Consider the following 23,381-nt stretch of genomic DNA (forward strand, 5'->3'; position numbering starts at 1 on the left):
GCTTGTAAGATTAGTATGTTTAGTGAGCAGTTAAAGTGCTAATAAATCTAGTATTCCCATCGTTCTCACTGATCCAGAGCAGAGCTAAGCAAGCTACATAGATTAAAGCCTGGTGTTCCTAAAGCCTTTCCCTGCCCTGAAAAGAGCTGCTATGTTGGCAAAGGTCAGGCATCCTGGAATTTCTGTGGATTGTTTTTACCCTATGGCTCATATCTTTCAGTAAAGGGATGTTTATTCTTGCTGGCATGCACCTCCCCAGCTGAGTCACGTGCATCTGTGCTCACCATGTGTTGTCGTCTCTCTCATTGCTGGGTGTTGTTCCTGATGCAGCTTCTTTGCCTTTGGACAGCATTAATGATAAAGCTCTTGGAAATGGATTTCATTTGTCTGTTGCTGTCCTCAGCAACCAGGTCAGCATTGGCAAGGGAATGGTGGTGCTTTGAAATGTTCTGAGACCATCAGTCATCTCACACTAACTAGATCACACGTGTAATTTAATTGCCTGCAGTCCTGGTGTTTGTCCTGTGTTTTTCACTCAAGGTAATTTTCCCATTCAAAACACTGCTCATGTTTTTAAACACTGTTGGTAATTAGTATTTCTTAAATTCATCTCCAGGCTGCTATTGTTTGAGTCTGAAGCCAGTGAGTAACAGAGTCACTTGTTGCTATTCTGAGAGCGTATTTTTATTAATATTGTTCAGAGTCAGTTGCTGAATGTAGAGCAGAGTGTAGCGCAGAAGAGACTGGAGCCCCTGTTCAGTAATTAGCCAGCTCTGTGACCTTGGGGTGATTGTTTTGTTCTTCTGTGCCGACATTTCCCCTTCTGTCCTCTGCCTCATTCCCAGAGACAATGAGCTTTTACTTCTGTTGGAGTAAGGAGGTCATTAGGACCTCTGTAATTGCTGCAAGGTAGTGCTAATGAGGGACTGGGTGCTTAATAAATAACTAAACCTCTCTGGCGACAGGTTTTGATCTCTCTCTCTTTTGGTGCAGGCTGGTTCCACCACGGCTAGTGGAAACGTTCTGGCTGCCCTTGGTGGCATCTGGAGGACGCAAGGACTGCCAGGGTAAGGACATGCTGAAGAAGTGTGTCTGTGTGCCTGGGGAGGGCCAGGAGGGGGGACAGTGGCCTGCTTGTGTTTGAATGGTGTCATACAGAAAAGTTTTTAAATTGTTGTGTGCATGGCCAGGGAGCAGCTCTCAGGTAGGTAAGGACAGCTGTTCTGTGTCTCTCCAGTCTAGTGATTGGTCTTTAGCACTGGCTAGGAGCAGTGTCCAAGGAAGACAACCAAAGTGATGTTACTGTATTTCTCTGGGGCCATGTCTTAGGTTAGCTCCAGATTTCTGAGCTGAAAATGGTTCTGTTAAACAGCCTGTGATGGACTTACCTCCATGAACGTGTTTGTGTTATGGATCCATTTAAACTTTGGTCATGCACACAGTTTTGTGGCATTAGTGCCACGGTTTAATCTCAAGGTGTGTGAATCACATCACCTCCTAAGACAACAGGGAGTGCTGGCACAGGAGCTGTGTGTCCATTACGGGTGGTCTTCTCTTGGCAGCTTCCTACTGACATTCACAACACTTGCAAGGTGTCCTCTGTTCCCTTGTATTTGCTGATACTGAGAAGCATAATGGAAGCACTCGTGGCAAAAAGTGCAGGTTTTCTGAAACAGGCATCGTTTTAATCGATATGAGCAGCTCCAGAGCAGCTATCCAGCTGCTTTCCTGCTGTCACCAGGGTGTAGAAATGTTGTTCTGGGCTTACTTCTAGCTGCTATAGGAAGTCTGGGATGATGTCAATTCAATCTCTTAATTTGCCTCACTTTACTCATTCCTGAGAATGAGAATTGCCATTCTGACCTTGGAGCGATGCTGTGAAAAAACAGTCCTTTGGTAGCATTTGTGGAACATCTTGAGAGCTTTTGAAGAAAGTGTCACAGGCTTATAAATTATTATTAGAGTTTAGACACCTGCTTAGTTTATGTTACCCTGCCCTGTTTGAGTGCAAGTCACACTGGTTATTGGTCTCTCAAAGTCAATATACAGAATATTCATCTCAACCTCAGCGAGTAGAGGCTCCTCTGCCCATGAGGTCCAGCCTGTGCTTCCTTTGCTGGGGTCTGTGTCCCACCTGCCCTTGAGCTGAAAGAGAAATGAAGGTTTTTGTGGAAGCTTTACTCAGAGCTTTTTGCTATAATTTTCATAGGCTTGTAATCCTCCTGATGTGGCCGATACTTTCGGGGTGCTGTTCTAACATTTGTAAACTGCTGCTTGAAAGCAGCATGTACATTTTGGCTTTGCAGGAGATAGTTTTCTCTTAACATCTGATCCATGCTCACGCGGCCAGTAAAAGTTCTGTCCTCTTTCTACACATGTGGGAAATAATTTGAAACAAATTGCAGGAAGTTCTGGACAGTCACTGCAGGAAGCTGTCCAGCTGTGTGCACCACCAGGCTGCGTGGATGGCTGTCTCAGGGCCTCTCTTTGAGGTGTCCATCTGAGGATGTGTTCCAGGTCCTCTTGTGCAGCTGATGGAAGCTGATGTTGGAGGGCAGAACAAGATGGGATTGGCTGGGGGAAGCTTTCCCTTCCTCTGCCAAGAGCAGGAAATAAAAATAGATGTTTATGTTCTTTTCAGGGTGTTTCAGCAGTGCCCTTTTCCAAACAACCCCCAATTAAACTCTGCCTAAAGATAGTACCCGTGGACTGGGACCAAAGGGAATGCAATTCAATTGAAATCAAAACAATAAGTGATCTAGAGAAAAAGTAAAACGTAAAGTAGGCCAAGCTGTGTCAGCTGCAAGGACAAGGAAGAAAGTCTTGGGAAAAATAAACGCAGAGACTGCCATGCCTGCTGCCAATTATAAATCTATTTATCAGAAACAATAAAAACGTCGGCCTTTTTTGGCCAGTTGCAACATGAAGTGATTTATGACTTCTCTAATAAATCTTGTATTTGAAGAGGAGGAATTCTGGGGGCAGAAAGATGCATTGCTTATTGCCACCTTATTAAAACCAGAGCGCGGGGCTCAACTTCCTGTTTTGCACCTAGTAAATCCCTCTGCTTCACTCCAAGAAATTTCACATCCCTTTCTGTCCAGAGAGACAGGCCTGCAGAGGAGATAGAGTAGAAATGAGGCAAATGGATCTGTGTGCCCCTTAGGTCCCACCAATGGAGGAACAAACCATTTACATGAATGCAAATGTATCTTTTTTGAGTGCTTTTCATGCAAGGAGGTGGTGCTGTTTGAAAGCAATGGATGAAGCTTCACTGGTGAGGAAGACAGGTGTTATTTTGACTGATGGGAAAGATCGGGTGAGATGGCTTGTCCCACTTTGTGCTCACTGGGGACAGAGCATTTCTCTGCTTCACGTCCACGGCTGAGCTTCCAGGTGTGTGAGGATGCAGTGTGGCACAGAGGGCAGCACCACACTGGTCTCCAGGGCTTGATCTCAGAGATGTGGGTCATGTCAGCAGCCCTTGTGCCAGCGGCTTGCTGCTTCCAGTTGTTGAGGTGTGGCCCCAAAATGTAACGTTTGGTGTTGGAACGGTGGGACTGAGGTCTGTTTCTGGGTTAGGAATGCTGAAATGCAGAGCTGCAGCCAGATGGAGGGGAGGGCATGTGGTGTGGGTTGAACACACCTGCAGCCAGGCCTCTTCCTGGAATTTAAATGTTACTCCTGGGTCTTCGAATCGTATGGTTGAGGAGAGCATGATGTATCTTTACCTGAAAGCCCACCGTTATTCTTTGCCAATCAGTCATGTTTTGTGCTTTTATTACAGCTGTTGAGGCCATCCAGCTGTTGGTTCTGGATCTCATTAGTAGCTGGGAGACGTGCTTCAGCAATGGGGAAAAGCCCAGTGGGAACAGAGCGCTGTTACAGGAGGGGCAGGGTCAAAGATGAAAGCGCTACAAGTAAAAATCTGTGCAGATACAAATAGGTGGCAGAACTGTGCCCATCTGAGGGGTTTCTGGTGGGGCTGCTGGAAAACAAACCATTCATTTCATCAGCTGATGGGGCACACGTGCTGCAGCAGGGCCCAGCTTGGATCAGCCTGCAGCACAGCTCAGCTCTCCTTGCCCTGGGGGGAGCTGTGGGTCTGGGAGGGACAGGCCTCGTGGTGGCAGGTGAGAAAATGAAGTTGGGGGTAGCATGTCTGGGGTTCTTGGAAGTGATGGTTAGTAATGTGTGCTGCCAGGGATACAGCTGCTGGGTAACTTGGTTATCTGCTTCTGTTTGGGTACTAGCTGAGTGCTGAATGTGCTGTTCTGTAAATGAGTGCCTGCCACTGCTCCTGTAATAAATGCTGTCTAATTCAGCAGGAGAAAGATGGTGTGTATCCCGAGAGCAGTGCTGTGCTGTAGGATTTACCCTATCAGTGCTCTGTCCGTACATGCCTTGTACAAATTACTCTGTTTTAAAGCTGTCATTATGGTAATAGACCAATTGCTGTCTAGTAAAGCCATAAAATGTTTCCATCTGCTTGTGTGCTCCAGGCTCCTTAGCAAAGCTCATTACAGCAAAAACCAGTGTTACTGCAGCCTGAGGTTTCCCAAGCTCAGTGTGAGCAGTGGCACAGGGAGCCAGCAGAGCTGCTTGGTTTCCCAGGGATTTGCATGCAGTCCCACCACGGACAGACACCCAGAATGGTGTGGAGCCGAGGGCAGCAGCATCCCTCTGCAGCCCAGCCTGAGCTGCCTGAGGCCTCCCAACGGTCAGTAGAGGAAGGTGGATAGATTTGAGCCTAATGTTTAATCCTTGCTCACAGTAAAGGAAGCCTGTAATCCTCTGGAAGGGAATACTGGCCTATCCTGAAGTTATTAAACCAACTGTGAGCTTAGATGTGTTGGAGTAATTGGCTTTGCGTGAGTTTCCTGTTACCTTCCAAGAACTGGTGGGATCAGGCACACGAAAATCGTCATGGCTGAACACAGGGTTATTCCTGGTCCCTCCCTCCTGTCCTTGTTACGTGTTACTGGGAGTCTGTGCTGTTGTGTCTGTCGGGAGCCCCTGGCAGAGAGGCATCCTGGCCATGTTGGTGTACCTCTGCTGGGCTGGACGGGGTGGCCTCCCTTCTGAGGTGGTTTTCTTTTTGGCTTTATTTCCCAAAGCCTTTGCAGCCAACCGCGCAGCATCCGCCCTCGCTCTGAAGCCACCTTTTCCTTGCCTCCAGCTTGTTTGCAGGTGTCGTCCCGCGGATGGCAGCCATCAGCCTGGGAGGGTTCATCTTCTTGGGGACCTATGAGAAGACACGCCAGCTGCTGCTCTGAGCTGGGCCTTGTGGAAGAGCCCGCAAAGCTGCTGACCCCAAGGAGGAGTCTGCCCACAAGCGCAGCCTTCTTCCTCCTGCCGCCTCTTGGCTGCGCCCGCAGCAGCTGTCCAGCAGCCTGAACTCCACGTTCACTGTTAACGAAAAGTAAATCCTCAAATAATCCAATTTCCCAAACATGAAATTTTTCCTGCATGGAAAATGAGTGAAGTCATTGTAAGAGTTATGCCAAAAAAAAGTGATGTTTGGGGGGCAAATAGCTCATTACAGTGGCTGTGAAAGGCGTTGCTAGAACTCCTGCAGGGGAAATGTTTTGCAAACCTCCAGCTCGTGGGCTGAGCGAGGAAGCTGAAATAAAGCAAGTGTTCATAATTCGGTGGCACCTGCCTCGTAACACTGGGAGGGTTCTACTGTTTGTGGTAGACTTACAGCCTGCCGCCCGCCAACAGCACTGACAGTATTCCAGGCTGGGAGGGCTTTTTGTAAGAGACAATCATCCATTTGTTTCTGACTTTGAGCCATGTTTGTGAAAGTTTATATTCCTGTTTATGCCTACAGGTGCACAGCAAGCGTTCTTGCGTGGTAACCAGCGTGGCGTTATTAATTAGTGTCACATTTCTCCAGTAAAAGCACGGTGTTGTATTATTTTACAGCTGTGCCTCAGCAAAGACCTGCGGTTTGGCCTTGCCTTGGTCTTCCTCCCTCGGTGAAGGAGCAGGGATTGGGAATGGCAGAGCCCAGAAGGGAGTGCATGAGTTGGGGTGGTTCCAAAGCGCTCCTGGGGGCTGCTGGCAGGCAGAGCAATCCTCTGTGTTGATGTGGTGCTAGGAAGGAGAAGCTGTGGTGGCCCACATGGTGCTGGGACGTGCTTGGTGGAAAAGGCACGATTGGAATTACTAACTTAAAATTAACACCAGAATCGAGGGGGGGGGAGGGGGGGAGAAATAATTGGCCAAGTTTACTGGGCTATGTGACGCTTGGAAGTTTTTAGACACAGAGGGTGTCTGTGCAGGGAGGCCTGGGCTGCCTGCAGGTTCCCAGCTGCGTCAGCACGATGGAGGCTGCTGGGAGACTTTTGTCTCCTCGGGTGACGCTGCGGTGGCATGCAGGGGGCTGGGCAGGGCGGCTGCTGGTCAATGGTGGGATGTGGCAGCTGCCTGGCACACACGGATGCTCTTCTGTCCATCTGCTCAACGTTTTTGAGGTAACCAAAGTCAAGTTTGATGATGTGTTTCCCTGTGTTCTACGTGTAACAGTTTGGTTGCTCTCCTTAAAGAGGGGTGGTTTATTATGCTGTCATCCCATCACAGAGCAATCAGACTTTTCTGAGTCCCAAACTTAGAAAATCGTTGGCAGGCAAAGAAAATGTGCAGAACAGAGACTGTAACTCCTAAAAATAATCGTCAATTAAAATGGGGAATTTTAAGACCAAGTCCCGTCTTGGCCGCTGACTTCTCCCACTTTCCATGGCACAGTGCAGCACTTCGAAGGTTGTCTCCTTTATGAACTTTTATATATAGCAGACTCAGTTTCAGGGGCATTGGAGGGTGGAGATTTATTACATGGTCTTAAAAGCTGCATCGTATTTTCTATTAAAGCTCTTTAAACAGATGAGAGGGACAGAACTGCTGTTGGGGTATTTAATTACTTGAGCTGAAAGTAATCGTGCCTCAGTCCCTGCATCCAAATACAGTTTTTTGTTGTTTACATGTTTACGTAATCAGTTCTTGTCATCACCACCTTGAAAAAGTAGCCAAATTTTTAGCAAACTAAACCATGCATGGAACAGGGGGAAACCAGTTCTGCAGTTCTGTGACATTAAGGCTGCTTGTTTGGTGAACAGCAGAACTGCCTTTGCTCATGCTTGCTTTTTATTTTTATTTATTTGCTTATTTCTTTTTGCTGAGGTTGAATGGTCAGTGGGTAGAAGGGGAGGTTGAGGCACCTTCTGGCTGCTCGGTACCCAGGGCTGTGTCAGCCTGCACTCATGTCCATCTGGGACTGCAGTGACAGTAAATTTAGCTGAAAAAACCCCCACCACAGCAGTTAATTAATTGCCATGGGTTTGCCCTACTGAGCTGTTTGCTGTATTTCCACCTCCAGGCGCGTCCCCTTCTTGTGCCCTGCAGGACCTGCCCTGCACCCAGCACACCGCAGGAAGGACCTGTCCACGTCCAGCAGCAGCAGGCAAGTGGGGAGAGGGGCTGCTCTGCACACAGCAGTGCACTGATGCTGCTGGAAATGACACTTAGTTCTGGGACTACAAGGGAGGAGGACGTGAAAAGTACACTGCAGTGTTTTTCCTCTCCTGCCTGTTTGCCTTGAGCTCTTAGATACATTTTGGCAGTTATTTCAAGTTTACTGAAACTTGAAAAATTCATCTTATTCCATTCCTGGGATAACGTTGAATCTCAAGGCATTGGCTTAAAGGATCTCTCTTTTCCATTTTAAAATACTTTAACTCCTACATGTGTTAAGGGAATTATCAGATGCTCTCAGAAAAGCTGTGCCGTACTTTGAATTAGCAACTGAAGAATACTTTTTAATATGCAGAAATTGAATTTAGTTTAAGTGGGAATTCACTCTTCTCTCAATCACAAATTGCCTCTGTGATTTCTAGACGGGGTGGGGTTTGGATTTGACAAAGCCAAAGGTGTTCACAACTGCAGCTGAATCTGGTGCTATCTGGCCCCATTTTTCTTACCTGCTTATACATACACCCATCTGTTCTGCTTTCCGTGCCAAGATAGCAGTACTTGCCAGATACTTCAGCAGTCCATGTATCAGAATTGTTTCTCAAATGAGTTCTCTGTGGTATCTTTTAGTGCAGCCCCCAGCTTCCACCCCATTCCCACGTCGGGCTGCCAAGGCTCACACTGCTCTGCAGTACCTGAGGTTACATTTGTGGGTCTGAGTTCACAAAGGGATGTTCTGGCAGTTATTTTGCACCTTCATCAGAGAAAGTCAGAAAAGAGTATAGCAATGGATAAGAATTTTATTTAGGTTTTTAACTGAAACTCCCAAAAGCTCACTCAACAAAAAAAGCTGTAATATTATAAATGAACCTTTATTAAAGACACTTCAATGCATTTGTTAGACACTTTAATATCTTACATGTTTTTCAATGTACAACATTGTACCAAATTTTCTAATAAATAAATAACTTTGTACACAAAAGTAATACTTCCTCTTTCACATTGCCTCTTAGAAGCAGCAAATTCACATATTTAGTGGAAGTCAGAACGTTAGGCAGTTATCTTTATTCAGAAACATCATTTTCAAATGTTAATGTGGCAACTATGCTTTGTCTCTGCAATGGTGATGACATTTCTGCCAGCAAAATGAGTCGTCAGTTAAGTCATTCCTGTGTTCCCAGTCCCCCCATCCTCACTGAGCTGGTTTTGAAGCATGCCTTTCCCTTGAGGAAAGGGAAACATACGCTCACATACGCTCGGTTTATGATTTTCTAACATCCATTTCCTTTGCTTGGAACAGACTTGGCACTCAACATAATTAGCCACCTGTCTCAAAGTGCAAACGTGTCAATAGTCAGAAACTGATACAGACAGGTACCTGGCTAAATTATGCTTTGCTTCATTAAGGTCGGGCTCAGTTGGCTTGTTTACAGCAAAGCTCGCCTTCAGCTGCTGTGCAGAAGACGCAGATCCTTCCTTACAGGAGATGTCGGCCTCAAGGTAAGGTGGGACACGACCAACGTTAAAATAAATGGGCACGTTGCCATTGCAGGGCAGCACGTGACTTTATCAAAATCCCACAGGTGTGGTAGGTCTCAGACAGATACAAAAGTAATGGATCTGAACCCAAACTGCAGTGTTTCTGCATGTTGTGAGCCACAGTCTTAGCAAAAGTAGATTTCCACTCGATTCTGCTGCAGTGGAACTGGCATTTGTGTTGCTCCTAAGGAAAAAAGTAACAAAACCCCTAATAAACCTTTCCCCAAAGTAGTCATCACCAGAGTTAGCAACCTTGTATTAGCAGAACTCAAATTATAAATAACTGGAAGGGAGTCCTCCATCCACAGGTACCAACACCAACAGAAAGCAGCCTTTCTATGAATAAAAAGCTTCAAACTGAAGTTAGAAGTGACAAAGATCTGTCTCACCAAAATGGGCATTTTTTTTCCCCCCCATTCATGGATGAACTTAAAAGACCACATAAAAATATTTCAGACATTTCCATTTTAAAGTGTACTTTCAACCACAGTTTCTCTTCTAAAGGAGACTATTTCTGAACAGCCCAGAATTGCTACACGAGGCAGCATAATTAATTGGAAGCGGATATTTTCACCTACAGTCTGGCTGCAGATCAGGGCGATGGTGTCGAACAAGCAAGTGGAATATTGTACTGCAGGGAGAAAGTGAGAGTATCAGATGAATTAAGGGTACAGCTGTCAGAGCGGGACTTAATTTCTGTTGTCACAGCAGCTCCATGCTTTTGAACCCCCCTCCAGGCCAGACGTGTACTGCTTGCTTAGCCAACGTGGTGAAGCGCAGGGCTGAGCGCTGCTCCTGCACGGGGCCGGGCTGCAGCACTGCAGGCTCCTCTCCACTGGGGGCAGCGCCTGCAGCTCGGCTCTGTCAGTGGCCAGCGCGATGCAGCGCGGTTGGGCACAGAATGCCTGCTGCTGCCAAGCTTTTGAGAGGTGCCGTGCATGAGGCCACCCCACGGCTTACTGCATGAATCGTTTATTTTGGGAACGACTGCTCGCTACTCACGGTCTCCATTTGGTCGGGTTGTTCTGGGGCTCTGCACTGTTGCGGAATTATTTCGTGCCACTTGTGTGGTCCACTCGAATGTGTCATGGGGAAAATACAAACTCTGATGCAGTGTTGAAAAATAATGGAATTTAAGTTCTTCCACAAACAGGAAAACAGTCAGGTTGCTATGTAATTCCTCACTGCTTGTTTTCTTTATTCCTGTAAGCTTCATTTCAAACAGTTGCAGATCCCTGTTTAAATGTGTTAAGTGCAATAAATTTCAGAGGGGAAAGAATTTGTGCTAAGTAACCCAATTGATACTTGATTTAAAGGGACTTCCACTGGAAAGAGGACAATCCCTTTGGAACAGTCTGGCTTTTTAAACTTCTGTTTATGCATTTAAGGCACCAGAATTATTTCTCTCACAAAGTTTAACAGCAACCTGATACTGCAAACAGTATTGCCAAAATTGTAAAATTTCACTCAGTTTTCCATGCACTAAAGATTAAAATAGCCTCTGTAAAAGATATATATATATATTTATATATATATTTATATATGAAAACTCTTATGTACAATTGTATCAAATACTTTTTTCTTTACACAATAACTCTTGCATTTATGTGCTTCATATGCAAGTCAACTTTTGAATGCTTCATACTTCACAGGGAAGTTTTAAACTATGTACAAACAGATGACGCTCGAACAGGAGTTTGTTCCCCATACAAGCTTGTTTCTCATACCTCAGCTGTTTTACCTTTGACAGGTCATCAGTTCAAGATTTGAGGTAGAAGTAAGTAGCCTCTATACTCTGTGCAAAAAATAATAATAATAATAGCACATTTGTTGCTTTGCACATGGCAGTCTGTCCTCTCAGTCTGTCGATCTGCTCGAGGGCTTCAACGCATGACTGGAGTCGCACGACTTGGGTGTGAAGCCATTGGCCAGGAGGGCCTGTTTTGCTTCTGCTTCGCTCTGCAGATCCAGTAGTGTTGGGGGAATTTCAGGGAGCACGTTCAGTTGCTTTAGTGACCCTCCTGCCGGCGAAGCTCTCACCAAGTTCAGGTTGTTAAGCTCTGAAGGCTTTGCTCCTGATTGCGAAGAGCCTGCAGAAAAGTAAAGCAGCGCGGTTAGCTGGTGCTCAGCCCGCCAGCAGTACGCACAGAGCCAACCCTGCCGCTGTCATTCCTGCCCTTGAGCCAAGTTAAAAAAGCAAATGGGGCACGGCGTACCGTGTTGGTCTGCAAGCAGAGGGCTGGCGGCGCTCACGGCTGTTATTCTGTCATGGTTGCTGGGGTAAAGGGTCCCATCAGCTTCCATCCTCTTGCTGGCAATCCCGTTGCACTGCTGCGGATGAAGAAGGCTGGTGGTGCCTGCACCCCTCTTCCTGCTCCGTTCCTTGCTGCTCAGTGCATTGTGGTAGGAAGCATCCAGAGCCTGAAGGCCCTCCGCGTAGTACTGCGACTCGCCGGGACAGATGTGGACGTTCATGCTGTCTGTGCTGCCGCTGCAGTCTGTGCACACAACGGGCAGGCCGTAGCCTTTCCAGAAGGAAGAGAAAACAGCAACAAATGCAGATCGACCAGCTGGAATTTGTCAGCACTGAGACACACAGAACACTCGGCAGAGCGGGAAGCTCGCTCGGTAGATAATATGGACATTTTCTGCTTCACATTCAGGGCTCGCAAAGACTTGTGCTTGTCACAACTCAGCAGCTGTCCTGTCACTAAAGGTAGTTCCAATAACTAGCTGAGTTTTTGGGTTTTTTTTTCCTAACTCCAATGAAGCTTTGATTTCGTTTTTAAAAATCTACCATACACTTGTTTCCTTTTCCAGACTTTCTAGTCAGGGCAGAAATAGAAACTGGAACTTTGCTATAACCGCTTCAAAATACCAATTTGCCTTTCTTATTTTTGTGCTGCTGCTTTATAGGGATCACTGTCAAATCGTATTGTTATCTCAGGATACTTTATTGCTGCTAGTGGGAACAGCAGCTGAGCAGAATTCAAAGCAGCAAGATGAAAGGAGGTTCTGAGTTTTGAAAGTTAGTTTCCTGAGTGCACTTGACAGCTTTTCATTATTCTACTTTACTGTTTCTCCTGGAGAGAGAATTTATCCTAAAAATAGGAAAGTGTAACACCCAAGAAATTGGCACAGAGAAGCAGCAGGTGCAGTGCCCAAAACAACAGTAAAATTCTGAAAATTCAAATTAAAAAAGAAAAGAAAAGCTGAGCTTTGAAGATGACAGCGCCTTTAAAGACCATGAAAAAATTTTAACACCTTCAGTTTGGAAGGGCTCTCTTCATTTTAGGAACAGCTCAAATCAAAACACCCCTCAGCCAGCTGTGAGCGATGGCCAGCACAAGCTTCAGCCCTCCTCCTTCTGATGGGCCCCTGAATTCAAACTATCCAACTTTGAGAGAGGATCAAAGCAAGCAGGAGAAAGTAATTTATTGTGCTCACACCTGAGAAACATCCTGGCCTCTTTTTCTGAAGGTAACAATTTCTCGTCTCATTGCTGTCTGACTCGGAGGGCTTTCTGATCTGTACAAACACGAAATACCTTTCTAGATTAATGAGTTTTGTACCTGTCTTATCTGGAACAAGCATTCCGTCAGCCGTGTCTTCAGTTTTCCAAGTGTCTTTATTATAGCCGATGCACAGCTTTGGCTGTCTGCAACCTACAGTGGGAGCTTCAACATCTGGACACCTTCCAGCATCAGTCTGACACATACCTGTAACAAACGAACCATCTGGCTACAGATTGCAACCATCTGCCCTCAGCTGAATGACTTGTTAGTCATATTTCTACCCATAAAAGCTGCAAAAGGGAAAAACAGCAGTGAAGATAATAGATTCTGTTAAACATTAGCTTAAAATTGTAAGTGATGTCTAATCTTCGGAGAATCTTAGTTCAGAACAGTTACCTTTTCTTTCCTAATGTGCCGTGTTTAAATACTGTAAAACCCCAGCATTTAATTTCTAAGCCTGAAGGCAGGGACAGGCCATGCTAATGTTCCTTCTAGTAAAGCTTAACTATGGTAACTCCAGTGCCAAAGAACTAATCCAAAATTAGCAGGGAAAAAAAAAAAACCAACAACTCGTTATGGCCTGACTGAGCAGTTTTGAAGCTGTCTGCTTAATCTGCTTAATTAAACTCGGTTATAACAGGGAGAGGGTAGCTTTGCAAAGTGAGAGAGTCCTTGTTCTGCATAAATGCAGAGGCCGGAGAATTCCAGTGCAAAGATCTATCAGCTAACTCATAACAAGCACAGGAATACTTGACATTGTATTTTTTCCATCCCTGCATCATGTTCAGATGCAGTATTACAGAAGAAATGACTGGTTCTCACCATTGCTGTCTATGTGTCCATTAGGCTGCTGGTTATCTCCTCTGACGACCGCTTCCTGCCGGTCAGAAAGAGTCCCTTGTGAGGACAAGTAGCTCGGCACGTCTGGAGGCACAATGGTCTCATCTGGAGCAGTGGGAGAAAGATATGAATTCCTAGAAAAACATAAAGGCTTCTTCTGTTTGTATTACATCTCAAATCCCATTTTCAAGAGGGACTGAGGACCAGATCTGTGTCTACTCGGTATTTTCTGTAAGAGCAGTGAATTACAATTCAGCTGCCTAGAATCTCCTAATGCCCCTCAGCAGCCCCACTCCCGATTTTTTCAAAGCCTGAAGCTGTGAGATTTAATGCTGATAAACCATTCTGGATGTTTGGCACTGCCAGGACAAAGTGGAACTGTCTCTTCACAACCCATAAGAGCTTATCACCTGAAATCCAGCACACCTCATTTGATTCATGTCCTCTGTCTCCCAGAGCCATGAAGAACAGGCTTCTGGAGGGCAGGGATTCTGACTTCAGCAGGCAAAGTCCAAGTCACTTAGCTACCCTTGGCTTTCTCCATCTCGTATCAGGCAGTTTTACTTTCCCCTGCCATTTAAATACCAAGTGAAACTCAAGTACACCAGGACTGAATAGAAGGGAGACAAAAATCCCACTTAGACATGGCACTGGTGACATGGTATCCAACGTTTCCTACTTAAGTCCACCTCATGCTTATATCTAAATCTAATAGCAATACAGGAAGACCAAATATGTGAGAACAGGGAAGCCTTAAAGTAGTTTTGCCTTACTTCTGTACAGAGACTGTTTAAAGCTGATGGCAGGAGAGTTTTTATCCCTGCAACATTTGGTTCAGCACCTTATTATCCCCTTGGAAGACTGGCAGAAAGCAATAAGCACTCCTTCCTTCCCCCAGGAAGAGAGGGATGCCCCTCATCAGTATGGTTATAACAGCTCTTACAGGCAATATGGAAAAAGGGTTTCCAGCTTCAGAGGCTCACTTTTGTATGTTCAGAACATGCAGTCTTTGAAAATACAGATTCTCAAGAAGTTAAGATCTAAGCACTGTGGGCATCACACTGACTATCTTGAGTTATCATTTACAGTCATGGAAAATTAAAGTTGCAAAACAACAGTTGAAACTACTTCCACTTGGAAAAGACCTTTCTGAAGAGCCAGCCAAGGGCAGAAATGCAGCTGTAAACATGCAGGCAAAGGGTGGTTCCAGCTGCTGCAGCCAAGAGAACCACTGAGAAAAGCCAACTGCTTTTCCAGTAAGATTGTGGCTACCTGACATGCTGATTTGGCCCCGGTGGGAAGTCTGATAACACAGCAGGTTAGGGAAAGCCTCAGCAGGATACTGGAGGTACCTGTGTTGGTCACACTGTATTCCTCACTCTTCTTTCTGGTTTGGTAGATGATGCAGACCCAGACCAGCGAAGTCAGCACAATGCTACACACCACAGCAATGGTGATGATCCCCACAGTGGTACGGTCCTTTCTGCAGCCAAGAGACTGTAAGATGCTCACGTGGCTGTGCGCACGCTCTGTCCCCAGGGTGTTGGACATCTCACATGTGTATTTCCCAGCGTCTTCCAAGACAACATTCCTAACGATGAGGAGCTGGTTGCCAGAGGTGAAGTGATGCCTTTCTGTCACGATCAGGGGCTGGTCGCCTTTCAGCCAGGTAATGCGGGGCGGTGGGCTCCCCGTGGCTTTGCACTGAAGAGCCACAGTCTCACCTACAGACACTACGTGGTCTTCCAGTGGGTGAATCAAAGACGGCGTCTCTGCAGGGGAATAAAGCAGAAATTAATTCGTGGGGATACCGTGACAACGTTTTTCTTTTAACAGCATTGAACGTAACTCATGTTTCTGCAGACAAATACTTGGCAGTGCAGTATGTGGCCACGTGCCTAGGACTGTGGAAGCTGTGTACCAAACAGATCTAAAAATCATGACCAAAGCAGTCTCTTAACTTGGTGGTGGTAGTGTTCACTACAGAGAAAAAGCCTCGGCTATGGAGGCAATGGCTGACACACGTGAATAATCTGGCAAGGCCAGAGAAAGAGAGCACAAATTCCTTTTGAAGTCAATTTCCTAGGTAGGAAATAGCATGGCTACAGGGGCTCCCCAGAACAGAGGAAATGTGACTCAGAGCTCCTTTTTTTTAATTAGCAGGCTTTTTTTCCCTAGTTAACTACAGTGTAGAAGAATGAACAAGAAAAACGCAGAGCATGGCCTCTTTGTCCCCTTTCTGCATCTGCTAAAGAACAATCCCTTCCAGTTCCTGCTTCTAGACCAGTCAGTCTTTCAGGGACTCTCGGGCATCTTACCCAGTACAGTCAGGGTGGCATTTGCAAGCACAGACCCTGCAGAGTTCTGTGCTGTGCAGCTGTAGACACCCATATCTTCTATCTTCACATCCGTAATGAAGAAGACATCATCATCAGGCATGACGTGCATGCGGCGTTCCCGGGCTGCAGGGAAGTCTGTGCCCCCATCTTTCTGCCAGGCAATTTGTGGGGTGGGGTGTCCTTCAGCTGCACACTCCAGCCGTGCCGTTGTCCCTGTCCTGCTGGTGATGTCGTGGGGAGTTTTGATAAAGGAGGGCAGCACTGATAAAGAAAAATAGAAAAAAGGATGAGCAGTTCTATGGAGAAAACACAACTTTCCAGGCAGTTCTAATTGCTTTCCTTCCTAGGCAGGACGTGGACATGATAATTATCTATAGGCAACAGATGACAAGATGCTTTTTTAATCTATTTTTTATGTGTCTTTTATCTCCATAGCACATACCTGTCCAGGACACCCCACTCAGGATCATTAGAGCTGGAATCAAAGCTGATTTTCTTCTGTGATTAAGCTGGAAACAAAACCCATTATCCCTCCTACTTTCAATCACTACAGTCTCTTTTCTTTCTATACTTTTTTACTCCCATGGGCAAAGACTCCACTGGAACAGCCAAAGACAAGTGATTACAGCCATTAAAACCGTGCCTGGCTGGATGGCAGCCATCACAGCCTGGCATGTGCTCCTCACGTGGCATTCTCAGCATCCCCTGAGAGGCAAGCAGCTGGTGTGAAGAGGTTACGAACTTCTCCTGCAAAACCCTCAGGAGTTTACAGGTTTACAGCTGGCCCCAGAGAATTGCTGAGGGAGGGAAGGAGAACTCGGCTTGCTACTCACCATTAACAGTGAGTCGAGCCTTGTTGGAGTAGGTGGAGCCAAAGTGGTTGGTGATGATGCACTGGTATCGGCCCTCGTGGGCAAAGGTGACGTGGCGGAGGTGCAGAATGGTGGTGTATTCCATCACCTCGCCATCCTTCGCCCGCACGTGGGCAAAGTTCTCAATCTCAGCATTATGCAGCACTTCGTTGTCTTTCTTCCACGCAAACATCATGGGGGAGCTGCTGCTGCTGGCAGCCGAGCACGTGAAACGGATGTCCTTCCCAAGGACGGCCACCGTGGTCTCTGGCTGGATGATGATCTGAGGCTTGGGGAAATCATCTGAGAGGAAACAGAAAGCCCTGTTAGTACTGGACTCTAAGGGCAGACTGGAACAAGCAAAGAGGTGCAACTAGAAACGAGCAGCATTTAGTGGAAGACATTATTACCCTTCTGTCTTTACATCCCCTGCTGTCTACGCCAGAAAAGCAGCTTGCTCTTGCTAAGCACCCACCTTTGGGACAATGCACACATAATGCACCTCCACTGAGTGGCCGGTCTAAGCTAAGGCTCTTGTTTCTCGGGTTCCTTCTGTTAATCTGAATGAGATAGTCTGCAAACCAGCGGATGCCCAGCTCTTTTCACCCATGCAGCTGAACCTCAGAAATACACTGGTCTAAAGAAACTATCCTTCCCTGCACAGCCCATGCACAAAGGAAACAATGCTGAATTTATGACTTAAACTCCAGTGCTGCATTAGCAGTGAAAGGTCCTAGATGGTGGTGGGATGGTGGTGTTGCCCAGAATCCGGATGTATGAGCATCACTTCAGTCTCCTTTGATCATTTATATTTCTTTACTAGGGAAGCTGCAGACATTTGTGCATGCCAAGTGTTTACTGAAGACTCTTTGCAACCAAAGCTCAGGTGCAGAGTCAACTTCAGAGAGTGAGTAGGAGAACACCAGTAGGTGCCACTTAGATGAAAAATGGTAATAATTCAGGTGTTAGCCAGTCGGTTCCTGTATAATGCCTAGATGGTCCAATAAAAGGAGCTGTGATGGGGAGGTTCTCCTCTTTTTTTTTTTTTAACTCCTTGTTCTTGTTTGCAAGAAGGAGAAAAGGTAAGCAAAGAACACAGAGCCACAGAGCGAGCTCAGAGTGCTGCAAGATGAAAAACTTTCCAGCTGCAGTCTTGGTAATATCAAGCCAAGTGCAGCTGTGCAGCCCCATTTGGAGCTGGAATGAGCATCAGTCCCTTTTGATTTAATAGCCGTGGAGCCCTGTGCAGGATTCACGCGATGCAGGCGATGCGCTGTGCGGTTGTGGTGGGAAATAAATTGTAGCCAATGACAAATTTTCCAAATGCAGGCTTGGGCTTCCTTTGATCCCATTGAATACCAAAACAAAACAGAAACCCTCTCATAATAACATGCTAGTAGTCAAAGAAAATGTTTCCCAAGTGAGTTCTGCCCTTCGTACAACCTCAAAACACACAAGCAAGACTTACCACACACAAAACTTTCTGGCAGGACAGCAAAAATGCTTTTGCTCTTCAGCGACTCGGGATGGGCGCAGGTGGCCACCACGAAGGACTGCAGCTCTTTCTCCACCAACCACGGGGGCAGCCATTTCAGCTGGCAGTCACAGAGGAAGCTGTCGCTGTTGATGTGGCTGCGGGGAAACAAATCCAACACAGCTCGCTGTGAGTTCTGCACGGAGGGAGGGCTGCAAAGCTCACGGCCCTTTCATGTTAGTCACATTCCTCCCTTCCCTTCAGCAGGAGTGGAAGGAAGAAAAGGCCTGCAGGTTGTCCGCAAAGCACTGATGAAGCTACCTACGTCACACATTTAAGTGGCATTTCATCTCCACACAAAACAACGCCTCCCTGTATTCCAGAGAAACTCCCTGGTGCCTTATTATTCAGTTTTCAGAGTGGTCCCCAGCAGCATTTATCAGCGTTCTAACAGTAACTCAGCACCTTCTGTTAAGGAAAGAGCTATGGGTGCAAACAGAAGTGGAGACTCAGGATTATTTTTTTTTTTCAGTAAGACCAGATCAGCCTTTCTCCTCTATTTTGTTTCAAGAGCCAGTGTAGCAATAGATAAAGTGGTTAAAGAGACAGTGGGCATGCAACCTGATCTTACTGACCCCGCAGTCACTGTACTCATGTCACTGCCAGCATCAGTTGTCTGATTCCCGTTTTCAAAGTCAGGAAGAAGACCCTGAACTTGCCTGAGTACCAACTAAGTGATTTCTTCTTCCACAAACTGCACTACTTCAGAGTGGTGAGAGTGGATTAAATATTTATGGAGGAGAAAAGGAAACCAGGCAAGACTGGAAACAGTGTCTGATAACAGGGCAGAGCCCCAGCCTGGAGCGCAAGCGGCAGCTCCGATGACATATCTGTATTTTTACACCAGAAGGCTGGATGACAAGTGGATTCAGTCCAAATGGTGCTATCACTGAAATGTCAGTACAGTATGTGAACCCTAAACATAGGTACTGCAGGGGAGCAGATGGGCAACTGGGAATTAAATCTGTGACAGTGTGAGAAGGAGAGACGGCTAACAGGACCTGGGCTGGACTTCCTGAGTGGAGATGAATCATTACACAGATGCGAACCTGCTGGAAGAACCTGTTCTGATGATCTAATTTCACTCACTATTAAATTCAAGATGTTCCTGTGACAGCTACTCGTGTGTAAAAATACCCTGCAGAGGAGGACAGCGGGGAGGAGGAAATAAATGAACAGTAATGTGAATAACACCCCATTGGAAACAACGTGCTACTTCTCACGTCCAGGGCAAGAAAGATCCTTGCTCCTTCATGGTGTGCACAGCCCAGTTACTTACAGCTGCCGCAGGCTCTTCATCTTAGCAAAAGCATCTGCTTGGATGGAGCGGATGGCGTTATCTCCAAGGTTCCTGCAGAACACAACCACAGGCAATGTGAACAACAGGACATTATGGCTGTGACAAAATCTCTCCATACCCAAGCGCTGACCCTAGTAAGCAAGTGAGATTTTAGCTTCTGGTGAAGACTGGTGAAGACACTTGAAGCTCGTGGAAATAGGTTTCAAAACACATTCCTATCAAACAGGTAACGCCAGGCAATGGTAAATGAACAAAACATTCAGGAATAAATGACTGAGTCGGTCCCTACCCCACTTTCTCAGTCTCACAAACTCCTCAGCCCTCTCAATAACCGAAGATAGTCAGAAATGTTGTTTCCCAGGCCAGCCCTTCAACAAACGTGCAGAAAGCTAATATTGCACCGAACGGCATCTCGCAAAGTCACTTTGAGGGGATACTCAGCAAAGCTTCCAAAATAACGTATTCTTAACAGCTTCCCTCTCAACTACTGCTAACTAAAACAATTCAGTTGTCTTCTGAAAAGGACAGTGTCAGATTTCAGGCTTGCATTTAATAAGTCAAGTGCAAGACAGACCAGTGCCAGCTCTGCTTGCAGAGGAGCTCTCCATGCAGCACTGACAAGGGACCCTTTAGCAGGGAAGGTACCCCCTGGATCAGGCAGTCACTACATTCTCAGTGCTCACAACATTTCTTAACGATCAGCAGTCAGTGAAACACCGACAGCAAAGTCACAGATACTTTAACGTGTCTTAATTCAGAAAGGAAGCTATTCATGAGTCACTGCTGGAGTCATCAGCCTTGGATCACAGAAAAAAATTACACAGTGGCAGCCAAAATCTGCTTCTTGCAAATCGCTCTAAGGCAGTTGTGCCGAATGGCGATGTGCAATGCTGCATCACGAGCAGTCATTTGCAACATGCGTCACTGCCCAGATTTAGGAAGAAGTCAGGGCAAGGGAGGAAGAGTGCGAGCTCCATCTGAAATAGCACATTTTCATTGCCAACAGCCTGCACAATAGCAGTATGCAAGTCAAGGCGTATTTATCCAAGAACAAACCAAAAAATTAAGAGCATGCAGATTTGCCATATGTTCTATAACTTTGTTCTGGCACAAAAAAAGGCCAAAGTTGAGGCAGACTTATAATGAGAAGGAAGCAGGTGGCCCCCACAAATGGACTGGCTTCTCAGTTTACAAAGACACTATTAAATTGCTAGCAGATCTCTCAGGCAGCAACTTTTGGCAGACCCCCCTTCCCAAACTGCGAGGCATGGTGGGTTACTCACAGGTGCTCCAGGGCCTCCAACCCTGAGAACGCTTTCTTGGCCACTGACTTGATCTTGTTTCCAAACAGAGTTCTGCAGTTTCCAAACATCCAGTGCCAGATAAACAGAAAGAAAATGGGGAGAGGGAGGCAGAAAAAGAAGGAACACAATTAGCGTGGCTTTATCTGATGTACGCGCTCAGTGCAAGTCCCGGGAAATCTGAACTGCATGGAGATTAAGAGGGCTGAAATACATTCGCTTTCCCACTCCTGAAATTAAATCCTTTTATCTGTGTTTGAATTTAATAGTGATGACAGCACAAAAGGGAATGTGCCATATCATGTAAAGAGGCAGGTTTGCTCCAGTGCCTGGAAACCAGCTTGCTGAGTAACAGAAGGTCCCCTCTATTCTTTGAAGGCTGGCTTTGGTCAGGATTAAGTGCAACGACAGTTTAACAAGACTTTGGTCTCTTCCTGAAACACTTTTCATTTCTGACTTCTTCCTGCATAGTAAAAGAGTGGCAATCTCTCCCCTGCTGCTTGGCCTGCCTGGCCAGACACACACAAGGGCTGGGGCTGTCCCCGGGCTGTGTGCATGCAGCACCCAACCAAAGTGAGTGCTGACCTCCCTCCTTGGCCTCCTGTAAATACAGGAGCAGAGCAGAATAATACACTGACAGCAGAGCAGTAATTTCAGGGGCCAAAGGGAAAGAGAGAAAAGATAATGTGCAGAGAGACCGAAACAAGGAGCACGCTTGCCTGTATCTGTGGCCACAGACCATTCCTGCCCACCAGCAAGAGGGGGGTCATCAGTAGGCAAGAGCCAGCTGAGTGCTCGCAGCCCAGCTGGTGTTCAGTCTTCTATAAATATTGACCAGGACTGGTCAGGGTTCATACAGAACAGATGATATCCTCGACTGTTTTACAGAAACATCAGCCAGTATCATCAATTAGGAAATTCTTTCCTTCCCCAAGCTCTCTCTGCATGAGGTTTATCTGCCAGGTGCATCTGTTTATCACCTCTTGCTTGACGTGGCTTCCAATGCAAGTCATTACTAACAGATCCAGTACACAGACTGGCACATCAGGTGCTGCTTTTGACTCTTCCTTCAAGAATTTTCTTTCAAACATAGGGTGCAACACACAATTAGTGCTAATTACACTACGATCATGGCACTGCTTGCTACCAAATCGAGATACAAGATCAGTGCATCAGAAGTCCTAGAGCATAGAACTGCTCTATGTTCTAGCTAAAATACATAATTTACTGTATGCAAACTTTGGCCATATGGCTACATCCATACGCACTAATTTCTGGAGCCATAATCCTAAATGCTATGCTGAACTTGGATTTGATAACTGGAGATTTGTGTTTACTGTTTCCAGTAGATCTGGAATCACAGAATCAGAGAATGGCTTGGGTTGGAACGGACCCCAAGGATCACCAAGTTCCAACCCTCAGCCACATGCAGGGCCACCAACCTCCAGATCTGGTACCAGACCTGGCTGCCCAGGGCCCCAGCTTTGAAAGCTGATGATGATTCTTTCAACACATCTCTATCTGTGCAGAGGTAAGCAGGAAGCCTGGTGTTCTGGATACCCACATTTATAAGCCACCTGCAAACAACTTTATGGTTACGTTTGTGAGAAATCCATACCATACTGGCAATAACACCGTGCCCCAGAAAACTCATTTCTGCCTTTCAGATCTCGAACAGCCACTTCTGTGACCCAGCAGCCCCTTCCAAGGGCCGTGGCATCCAGCCCTGCTGCTCGTCTGCCTGCTGCAGCCCCCAGTCGTGCTGCTGTGAGCAGAGCTGGGCGCGACCGCGCTCTCCCAGTGATTGCACAAGTGTAATTAGAAGCCAGGCACGCAATTCATTAGAAAGCAGCATTTTCTACTCCAGCCAGTTCTGCACCTGCAGGAAGATCTCAGTCACTGAGTGAGCCATCAAAAAAACCGGTTACATTGAGCAGCTTGAATAATTAGGAGAACCGGTTGCTCCCCAGCGATTCCACTGATGCTTTTCATGCTTCGGTGCTTCTCGACTCCCTTTCTTGAAGAAACATTTTAATTTAGGCCTGTGCTCTCCATCCTGGACAGCTTCATATATAATTCAGGGAAGGCTAAAGTGACTGGCCTCCCACCTCTCAGTTTAACACCTTCATTTCAGCGAACAACCCTCTCCCCGTTAAATCCTTTCAGAGGCTAATCTGTGCCAGATCAAAGGGGAGCAGCTTTTAAGGCAATCTCCACAGAGCCGAGGTGATTATTAATTCATTGGAAGGTCTCCTCTGAAGTGCCCATTTATTTTTTTGTATGCTAATGCATTTAAAGCCTATTGATGGTTTAAACACAGGCCTTAAATCAGGCGGTGAGATGTTCTCTGCAGAGGCTGCTGTTTTACTTTATTTAAGAAAAAAACCCTGCCAGCAAGAATAACACTCACTTCAGCCTTAGATGAAATTACAAGTTTGGGATTTAAGTGCTGATGAGCTAAAGTGGACCCCAGCACACTGCTTTTAAAGTGCACGTTCCCTAGTGTGCCCAGAATGCTCTACAATGAAATAATCTCATACTCAGAAGGCTTTTTCTGCCCTTGCAGTCTGACGGACAAGAAACGATCCCAGCAAAGGAACAACCAGCTGCCCTGTGGCAGGTTTGCTGTTGTGTAACCAAACCTCTCCTGTCTGCCAACCTGGTCTGCGTGCTGTGCCAGGCTATGGAGTTT

The 23,381-nt window shown here is 46.3% G+C and overlaps 2 protein-coding genes across 5 annotated transcripts in view; one reads left to right on the forward strand and one right to left on the reverse strand.

The window, feature by feature from the left end:
• The window catches only part of SLC25A26 (solute carrier family 25 member 26), a 94,277-nt gene extending 75,506 nt beyond the window's left edge, over positions 1–18,771 (forward strand). For 2 of the 4 annotated variants that reach the window (XR_006180804.1, XR_006180806.1), the window contains 3 exons: positions 994–1,067; positions 7,379–14,682; positions 14,764–16,131. Coding sequence is in view for 1 of the 4 variants with exons in the window: in XM_042880852.1 (XP_042736786.1) it covers positions 994–1,067; positions 5,180–5,276 (171 nt within the window). In the remaining 3 variants the exon portion in view is untranslated. The other 2 variants (XR_006180805.1, XM_042880852.1) reach the window with 2 other exon arrangements.
• Positions 8,327–23,381, reverse strand: part of LRIG1 (leucine rich repeats and immunoglobulin like domains 1) — an 81,022-nt gene continuing 65,967 nt past the window's right edge. The window contains 10 exon segments of the mRNA XM_042880806.1: positions 8,327–11,099; positions 11,226–11,534; positions 12,582–12,746; positions 13,347–13,469; positions 14,717–15,136; positions 15,683–15,964; positions 16,537–16,857; positions 18,023–18,186; positions 19,368–19,439; positions 20,672–20,743. Of these exon segments, the coding sequence (XP_042736740.1) occupies positions 10,867–11,099; positions 11,226–11,534; positions 12,582–12,746; positions 13,347–13,469; positions 14,717–15,136; positions 15,683–15,964; positions 16,537–16,857; positions 18,023–18,186; positions 19,368–19,439; positions 20,672–20,743 (2,161 nt within the window). The 3' untranslated portion in view covers positions 8,327–10,866.

The sequence above is a fragment of the Lagopus leucura genome, unplaced genomic scaffold (genome assembly GCF_019238085.1).
Source record: "Lagopus leucura isolate 7727_CA_CO unplaced genomic scaffold, USGS_WTPT01 Super-Scaffold_100028, whole genome shotgun sequence".
NCBI lineage: Eukaryota > Metazoa > Chordata > Aves > Galliformes > Phasianidae > Lagopus > Lagopus leucura.